The sequence below is a fragment of the Elgaria multicarinata genome, chromosome 5 (genome assembly GCF_023053635.1).
Source record: "Elgaria multicarinata webbii isolate HBS135686 ecotype San Diego chromosome 5, rElgMul1.1.pri, whole genome shotgun sequence".
In the NCBI taxonomy this organism is placed as follows: domain Eukaryota; kingdom Metazoa; phylum Chordata; class Lepidosauria; order Squamata; family Anguidae; genus Elgaria; species Elgaria multicarinata.
In genome coordinates this window covers 130,972,144-130,981,808 of record NC_086175.1, presented here as the reverse complement: position 1 = coordinate 130,981,808, position 9,665 = coordinate 130,972,144, and the positions used below count along the sequence as shown (strand labels likewise).

The 9,665-nt window shown below is 45.2% G+C and overlaps 1 protein-coding gene across 1 annotated transcript; it reads right to left on the bottom strand.

The window, feature by feature from the left end:
- Positions 1 to 2,792: 2,792 nt before the first annotated feature.
- KCTD21 (potassium channel tetramerization domain containing 21) lies at positions 2,793 to 4,678 on the bottom strand. The gene has a single exon (XM_063127291.1). It carries the CDS (start codon positions 4,632 to 4,634, stop codon positions 3,852 to 3,854), a length of 783 nt encoding a protein of 260 aa, XP_062983361.1. The 5' UTR covers positions 4,635 to 4,678; the 3' UTR covers positions 2,793 to 3,851.
- Between the last annotated feature and the right edge of the window lie 4,987 nt (positions 4,679 to 9,665).

Below are 9,665 nucleotides of genomic sequence, written 5' to 3'. Positions count from 1 at the left end.
TTGGTGGTTGGGGAAAGGGGGTGGGGCCAGACCTTCTGGGGAACCCCAAAGGGCCAGATTGGGACCCTAGGGCTCAGGAATCATGCACCCCTGCCATAACCATATTCACCCATGGGATACACATAGGACTAATTCATGCTATCTTTTGTAGCAGTAATCTAGTGAAGCTGCTGCAGTAGGTGATCACACTTGCTCATTGGCCATGCTGGCTGGTGAAGATGGGAGTTGTAGTCCAAGTCATCTGGAGGGTGCTAGGTTTATTTATTATTTATTTATTTCATTTACATCCCACCTTTTTTCCTCCAAGGAAGCCAAGGTGTGGTACATAATCCTCCTCCTCTCCATTCTATCCTCACAGCAACAACCCTGTGAGGTAGGTTAGGCTGAGAGTCTGTTCACTGGCTCAAAGTCCCCCAGTGGGTTTCCATGGCTGAATGGGGACTAGAACTCAGGATCTCCCAACTCCCAGTCCAACACCTTAGTCACTACACCACACTGGCTAAGGTGTTGGACTGGGAGTTGAGAGTCTCAAGACTGTGTCAAAGCATTATTTGCCATGCTAGGCAGTGCTGGTTTCACCACAAAGCCAGCCCCTAAAAGGGGCTGTGTGACTTACACCTCTGAAATGCCATCTGGGGTCCCTCAGACTCCATCACTGCAAGCTTTTAAGAAGGCCTTGAAGACTTACCTGTTTTCTTTGACCTTTTTCCGAGCATGTTTCATTGGATTGTTCTGGATTTTTAGCTACAATTGTGTTTTAGATCTGAGCATTATCTGGGCTAGACGTTTTATTGCTGGCGTTTATTCACTTGGGTCATTTTTGTTTGAACACTGTTCATTTGCTGCTATATCATTGTATGGGATTTTATTGTGCAAGTTGCCTTGGTGGGGGTGCTTTTGCCCTTAAAGGTGGCCTAGAAATATGTTTTTAAAAATAAATACACCAAAAGGAAATAAGGGTGAACTCTCGAACTCCCATTTGGGGCGTATGCACAGAGAAGTCGTAAAGAACCCAGTTCTATTTGCTGTCCACACCACAAAACAAATCAATTCAAGAGCAGGGCTGGCAAAACTTTTAATTATTGGAAAATGACCACTGAGGATGTGTGAAAACCCAGAGTTATATCTCCCAAAAGATGACGAAACTGTGCTCTGGATAAAATAAATCAGTGTAATTACTCTAGACTGGTTGCAACATTTGAGGTTTTTGAGAAGCGTGCTCCAGACGTACATGCTGCCAAGGAAGGGAAACAAATGGAAGAATGAAACTGGTCGAGACGCCCAAAGCAGGAGTAAATAGAAGGCTCCCTTGGCTTTGAGTCAAAAAGAATGCTGTTCCTTTGTCAACCCCATCACTGGATTTCATTTTGGGACCAACTCATGGGCGCAAATATGGGTTTGCCAACATAAGAATAAGACTCAGGGGTCATTACAGCTATCTCATTAGTATAAACAATTAAAGTGTGTCTTATGACCCACACAAAGCTGAAGACAACCAACAAGGTTATGTATGGTGGCCCAACAGGGGCTTGGTATTTTGTCTTTTCAATGCTAGCTTTGGACTACAAAAATGATAGGGGTTGGGGAGAAGGTAGACATTTGTCAAGCCACCATAGAATCAGAGCCAGGTGTAGCTAAGGTCATCTTAAACAGATACAGATATACGGATTTTGTAAAATCTGTTCTGCCTGCATTTGACGGAGAGTTTGGGTGCCTTTACATCCATCCTCAGCTCATTGATGGAATTAGATATTTTCTGATTGCCCGAATGTGTGCAAATTCATATTTGCGCAAATCCATGCTTACAAAAATGCGCAAATCCCCCCCAAATATATAACCCCCCCCCCAAAAAAATGTGCATTTTTTTTAATCACTAAGTCTGAGTAAAATTCCAGAAAGTAAAACAAACCAACCAACCAACAAAAAATGGTCTCTAAGTCTGTGGAATCTGTGTGATTTGGGAAAAGCTGGTCTGCCTTGGAATACACAGGTCGGTTTGAATTCCATTGCAGAATTCTCCGTCATCTGTATGAACAGAAGCTTGGAGTCAGTAACAGGCCAGACGAGGCTTAATAAACAACCTCAGTCCTGACAAGACAGAAGGGCCATCAGCTCACACAGCCTTTACCCAACCTGTTCACCTCCAAATGTGTCAGACTACAACTCCCATGCAGGCTGGGGATGATGGGAGTTGCAGTCGACTGCACGTGGAGAGCCCCAAGTTGGAGAAGGCTGGGCCAAGGCCATGGTTTATTAATCCAAGGAAGAGGGATTCAACCTGTTCTGATTTAAGGACCACATTCACAGGTTGGAGGTGCTGTTGGATCCAGCGTGGCGGCTAGATGCTCGTGGCTTCGGCAACCTGCTGTGCCATTTACCATCTTTAGCAGCATCCCCTTCCTGGAGAGAGATGCCCTAGCCACAGGATCCACGCCCGAGTAACACTGCTGTTTTGATTAATCACAAATCTTTAGTTAACAGCACACTTTTGGAAAAAAATCAACTTTCTTGTGGGTTCTATTGCTTTTATTGTTTTATTATGGGATTCATTTATTTTGGGGGTTAGCTGCTTTAAGACTTACGTGAAAGGTGGAGTGTAAATCCCTAACGGTGCAGTCCTATGACTGTTTACTCAGCTGTAAGTACCACTGAGTTCACTGGAGTTTACTCTTAGGTAAGCGTGTTTAGGATTGCAGCCTTACAACTCTGACTGCCAGTAACCAATCCTTAGGGGAGGCATTTCAACCTTTCAAAATAAGAGGAAAAGTCCACAAAAGCTGTGAAACCCATCAAACAATCAGGGAAAAGGTGAAACGGGCATCCCATTCCCCTATGGCCATGGAGCCATGCCCCATTTTGTCCTGTAGGCAGTTCAGCTGTGGTCTGAAATGCTCAGGGGTTGCATTGTTCCTTCTCCTGACTTTGATAACTGGTCATTCACAGTATTTTTTAAAACACACACACACACACACACACACACACACCATAAAGACAAAGTGCTTGAGCGATATTATATCTATGTTCTAGAGCCTGTGTGTCCTAGGTGTGCAGGGAATCAACTCCAATGGTTATCATGCCCTGCTCGGTTCAAAAGTCTCTTTCATTCAGAAACAGTTAGCCAAGGCACAAATGTATACTTCCCCGATGGTTTTAGGCTCGTAAGCTTTTAGGTACATTAGATTGCACAAGTCTCTCTTTCCAGCAGGAAAAAGGAGGTTAAAATAAGTCACCTTTCATTAGACAAAAGTGCAACGTCTTGCAACTCCCAGTCTGTGTAAACTGTTAAATATTGCTAATCTCACCCCACCCCACCTGCCAGAGCAGATATGGACAGCTTCATGCTGGTTTGGGGCCATTTTATACTGAGATGTAGCTGTCAACCTCCCTCCTCCCTTAATTCTCGCTTCCATGATTTCTGCCTTTTCTCTGCTAGGCACAACAGCATCGAACATGCAAAAGGAGTGTACGTAAGCCCAGGACGCCCCGACCCCCAACGCTGATGTCATTGCCAATGCCAACACAGTCATGTAAGAATAGGCTCCTGGTTTCCTAACGCTGCTTCTTGGAAAGAGGGCGACCAGTTTCCATGGAACCAGAGATCTCCATGAGTCATACTAAGGGAGGTTTTGTGTGGTCCCCGATACAACCCACATCCCGATTCATTGCACATCCCTGTTCTAGAGAGTTTCAACATATACACTGGTTAGTCTGTTAAGTGAAAACGTAACTTCCAATTAGCGATTCGTAATTCAGGTTAGCACAGGATTCGTGGAGTGGACTCCGAAGTGTAGCTCATGTCAAGACATGACTTCAGTTACTATTACAGAGGAGTGAGACCAAGGAAACGACGCCTACTTGTACCGAATTAGCCGGATAATCTTATTGTTCATGAAATCTGAAGAGTGCGGGTGAGAGGAGTCAACACAAAAGCCATCGCTCATGGCAATTTTCAGTACCTCCTCCACAAACACCTGGAAACTGTTAATTTGCTTCCTGGCTGGCAGTACCCACAATCTCTTTAGGTTCTGCCTTGTGTATTCCTCTTCTGGCAGGCCTTCCACACTTGCAACCCAATCTAAGGTCACATGATAGGGATCCTGCAAGTAACTGGATATTGATGACAAGTTGCCATTGAAACAGAAGTAGAGTTTGGAGCCCAGGAGCTTCAGGAATAAACTGGAGGTGCTGAATATGTGGGCGTTGAAGACTTCCATGTTGGAAGAGGACAAGCTGTAGATCTGAGGAGCTTCCCGGACCGTGAAATGGACCGTCTGAGTCCTCTGATCCAAGGTGATATTGAGCATAGCGTTCTTCTCCGCTTTGGAGAGCTCCACCTCCTTCTCCTGCAAGGCCTCAATCAGCGGTTGGACCTGGTAAAAATCGGCTTCCCGTCGAAGCAAGCCCATTTCTTGGAAGTCCTCAGGGAGGTCCAGGTGAGAGGTGCGCAGGAAGTTGAGGATATAGCGGAAGACTTTCCCATCCCTGTCAATGAAGCAGTTGCCTTGGCTGTCCCTCTTGGTCGGCATCTTCCCACTGAACATGGCGCCCAGCATGGAGTCTGGAAAACTGGTCAAGGTGGAGAGTGAGGTTGTGTACAACTTCCCACCAACGTTTAGTGTTATAGGCTCCGACATGATGGGAGAATGGTGAGACGCTGGGGATAGACCTGAGAAGAGGAAATAATGAGCACCGAACGTTAAGATAGGCATAATTTCGGATTCAAAGGGGGGGGGGAATAACACTTGAGTATGTAGAGATTCTAATATTCCATTTTCCATTTCTAGAGTTAATGGGAGTTAGAATTCTGTTTTACTCTACACGTAGGGGGGAGAATCCTGAGGATGAGACAAATATGCATATTCTATTTTTCTTTTTTGTAAAGTAGGGTGTCCTTACGCAGGAATCCGTAAGATCTAAATGATGTGGAAGGTAAGGTAAAGATCCCCTACCCTTGAAAAAAGCAACCATCTAACAATTACACCTCTATTTAACTAGATTATTATTATTATTATTATTTATTTATATAGCACCATCAACAATTATTAAAATGATTAAGAAGCTGGAGCATCTCCCCTATGAAGGAAGGTTATATCAACTGGGAATGTTTAGCTTGGAAAAAAGGAGGCTAAGGGGAGACATGATAGAGGTGAACAAAATTATGCACGGTATGGAGAATATAGATAGGGAGACATTTTTCTCCCTCTCTCAAAATACTAGAACCCAATGGGGTCATCCCGTGAAGCTGATTGGTGGGAGTTCCGGGACAAATAAAAGGAAGTACTTCTTCACACAGCGCAGAGTTAAATTATGGAACTCTCTACCAAAAGATGTAGTGATGGCTACCAATTTGGATGGCTTTAAAAGGCGGGAGGAGAAGGCTATCAATGTCAACTAGCCCTGATGGTTGTGTGCTATCTCCAGTATTCAAGGAAGTAAGCCTATGTGCACCGGTTGCTGGGGAACATTGGCAGGAGGGTGCTGTTGCGCCATGTCCTGCTTTGTCACTGGCCGATGGCTGGTTGGCCACTGTGTGAACAGAGTGCTGGACTAGATGGATCCTCTGTCTGATCCAGCATGGCACGTCTTATGTTCTCTTTGGACCTCGCCCCTTCCTTATTTTAAACTCCCTACCTGTGTAAAGCAGACGCACAAACATTTTATGTATCAGACAATTTAAGCATAAATCTTGAAGTACTAACTAATTGCCCTTGAAAGGTTGCTCTAGAACAACGTACAGCAACTGGCCATCATTGTTCTATATTTAGCCTGGAGCAAATATTTACACATGTGTGGAAAAGGCTGAATATACCATGGTACTGAATGACAGCTAACCTGGAGACAGAATGTGTTGCTTCTTGGAGTATGTCTACGCTACAGGGAAGGTCTACACTACTGAAGAGCTGAAGTTCAGCAGTAGAGCACATGGTTTGTATACAGAAGGCGTGGAGCAACAACACAGAGAGAGGTTTTTGTGATGCAATGGAACCATGGAATAACATCAGGTGAAAAGTTGAAAAGAGTAAGCACTGGATTTAAAACACACACACATTTTTTGTTGTCGCAATTGAATCTTATAGCTCCTTGAATATCTTACAGAAGGGAGGTGTTGGTGACATCCAAATCTATTTAAAGGTATTCATCATTAATTGGTTGAAAGGCATGTGATTAATAAACCAGAATCATTAATAAACTTTTAAACGCTTGGCAGCTTTAGTACTTATCGGCTGCGTTCAGACAACACAATAGTCAATGGTGGGTTAATAGCCAACTCCAGGGTTGATTATTAAGGGGGTAGTCCCCACACAACATGGTTATAATCAACTGTAAAGTGGATTAACCCCTGCATCAAGTTAACTATTAGTTAACTGTGTGTTTGATTGACACATCCCCCGTCCTCTCTCCCCGCCCCACCCAGTCCTCCAGCTGGTATCCCATCAGCCACTTGAGTCCAGCTGGCTAGACTAGAGTGGTAGCTGCTGCTTTGGTCGCTCTTGCTAGAGGACTCTGTAGGCAGCCGAAATAGTCAACTCAATGGGGCGAAATAGTCCACGGAGCCCGACAGATAACACGCTAACCAACGTGTTGGTTCCAGTGGTGGGTGGAGCCAAAGGCAAAAATGGCAAGCATGTAGGGCAGCCTTCCTCAACCTGGGGCGCTCCAGATGTGTGGGACTGCATCTCCCAGAATGCCCCAGCCAGCTGGCTGGGGCATTCTGGGAGTTGTAGTCCAACACATCTGGAGCGCCCCAGGTTGAAGAAGGCTAATGTAGGGCCAAAACACCAACATATCGTAGCATAAAACTCTTATTGCCAGTAACTATTCCTTAAGATACAGATTTCAACCTTTTGGAATAAGGCGATATGCACAAAAGCCAAGAAACTACAAAATGATTGGCGGGGTGGGGGGTGGGCAGAGCCAGAGGAAGGGGGCGTGGCTTGATTGGGACCCCAGGTGGGCCCACTTTGACCCCCCTGGGTGTGAGATTCTGCATGCCCCGGTGTACAATCAAACGAAAGGACAAGGCTACAGGCTGGAGAGTGAGAGACCTGAGCTTTGAGATCTGGACAATTTCAAGGTGCTGGCTGAAGATTTGATGGGGGAGCCATGGACTTCAGGCCTCTGTTGGAGTACTGTCTTATATGCAGCCTGTATATTTTTTGCAAATAAAACACATATTATAGGACGCCAATAAGCCTCTAGTGACGTACTCCCACAGGGATTAGAGTACCATACCTCCGCAACATCTCGCCTCTTGGAAAAGTGGAACACATGCAAAAAGAATGTTTCTAGACTCAAGGAGTACGTTTCGGTTACACAGTTTTGTGGGAAAGGCCACACTGCACATTTCTGTCCTATGGCATTTAAAGCAGTCTCCAAATCACCCGAGTGATTTCTCTGTATGATTAAGCTCTGTATGGGCCCGTTCAGAAGACACCTTAAACCATGACTTTAACCATGGTGGTTAAGCCAGAAAGCCAGGCCGTGTTCGGAAGACACCTTAAACCATGGCTTTAACCACAGTGAATAAGGCCTTTTGCTTTATTCACCATGGTTAAAGCCATGGTTTAAGGTGTCTTCTGAATGGGGCCATTGTTATTTTCAGTTTGTAACCCACCATGTTAGGGGTGAGTGGGTTAGAAATGTAAATACATGAATAACCCCAGGTCCACTGCAGTCCAACCTCAAAGCATGCTTTTAAAGCATGATCGAATTTACACAATCCCAACGTTAAAATTTTCCTTTCACACATATTTCCACGTTTTATCTTCAGGCCTTAAACACCATGCAAGGTACAGCTAATCAGTGTAAGTTTCCACATGTGTTACCTGATACTTTAGGCGCTGTTTCCCCATTTTATACCTTTAATCTTCTTAACCATCCCTTCCGTTATAGATAACATCATAGGTAATCTAATTGGGTGCGGTTCTGTAAAAGGAGACACCTGCATGTTACCGACTCTGGCTTGGAGGCTGCATTCAGGAGCAAAAACATTAAAAACTGCTTCAAGAATCAGGATCTGGCTTTGCTGGTTTACAAATTCTAATCCTAACTGCCTGACCTCATTCATGTCTACTCAGACAGAAGTCCTGTTGGATTCAGTGGGGCTTACTCCCAAGTAAACATGCACAGAACTGCAACCATAATTTAATTTTACGTTGCCTCTAAGACTTGCAAAGAAGCAGAGGTCATGGAAAAGCTTGCGTTTAGAACACATCGACCCTGTTCAGACGACATACTAAGCCACGGTGGTTAAGCATTTTGAGCTGAACTTTATGGCTTAGCATGTCGTGTGACCCATTCATAACCGTGGTGGCTACATAACTACGGTTTAAACACACTCACTAAACATTTGGCGATAAAGGGTTAGTGGCCTAACAATGGCTTAGCATTATCTGAACAGGTCCATGATGTGCTTAGAATAAATTCCAATGCGGATGTAATAGACAAAATCCAGAAATTATATGCAAATCGATCAGCCTGAAGGTAGAACATCTAACCCTACCTAAGATAGAGGAAACTGTGTTATACTGGCCAGATTACTTGTTCAGTGTTTGTTACTTTGACTGTCCGTGGCTTCCCAGGATGTCAGGCAGAGGTTCAGTTCAGATAACACGTTAGTCAATGGTTGTTTGAGAACTCCACGGTGGACTTTTTACACCACCGTTGAGAAACGTGTTGTCTGGCGGGAAAACTCCACGCAACGGTGGAGGTTTTTTTTGAAAGCACGCCACACAGAATATCCACACTATGCAGAGGATTTCCTGTACAACTGTTGTGTGTGGTGTGTGTGGGGGCTCCATGGAGTTTTCTGTTGCATTGAGTTGACTTTTCCCACGGGGTACAGAGTTCCCTGGCAAGAGCAGCGAAAGGGGGGAGTGCCACTCTGGGAGAGCCACCGGGATTGTTTTTTCGCAGCAAAGGCTGATGGGATACCATCGAGAGCACCAGAGGAGGAGAGAGGGCGGAGGAACTGTTACTCAAACACCGCATTGACTTTTATTCAACTCACTGGTAGCCCATACTCACACAACGGTGGAGTTAGAACACGTTGTTTGAGGAGTGCCCCCTAAAAACTCAACCGCTGAGTGGAGTTTTCACATTGCGTTGACTATTGTGTTGTCTGACCTGAGCCAGAGTCTTTGACATTGTCTGTTATATGATCCTTTAAAAAACTAGAAATGCCAGGTCTTGAAGCTGGGGCCTTCACCATGCTGGGCACATATTCTACTAATGAGCTATGGCTCCTCCTGGACGAGGCATGGGCCAGTTGGATTGGCAGATGTGGGTTTAAGATCTACCTCTGCAGCAGAGACACTGAGTGGCCTCAGTAACTATCCATCATGGTTTCTCCTCTCCAAAAGAGAAATAATAATAGCGTCCTACCTCAAAGGGCTTACTCATGTCCCGTGTGTAGCCTTGCTCTTCCTGCAGAGGAAATGGCACTTTCATATAACAACAACCCTGTGAGGTAGGTTAGGTACAAAATGACCGGCTCAAGGCCCCTTAAGGCACAATCCTACAACTCAGCACGGGGGGGGGGGGGGAAACACATCCTACAACTCCCAGCATTCCCCACCTGGCAGTGCTGGGGAATGCTGGGATCTTAGGGAGCCACGCCCAGTCAGAGGAGGAAATACTGAGCTAAATGGACAAGTTAGAGCAGT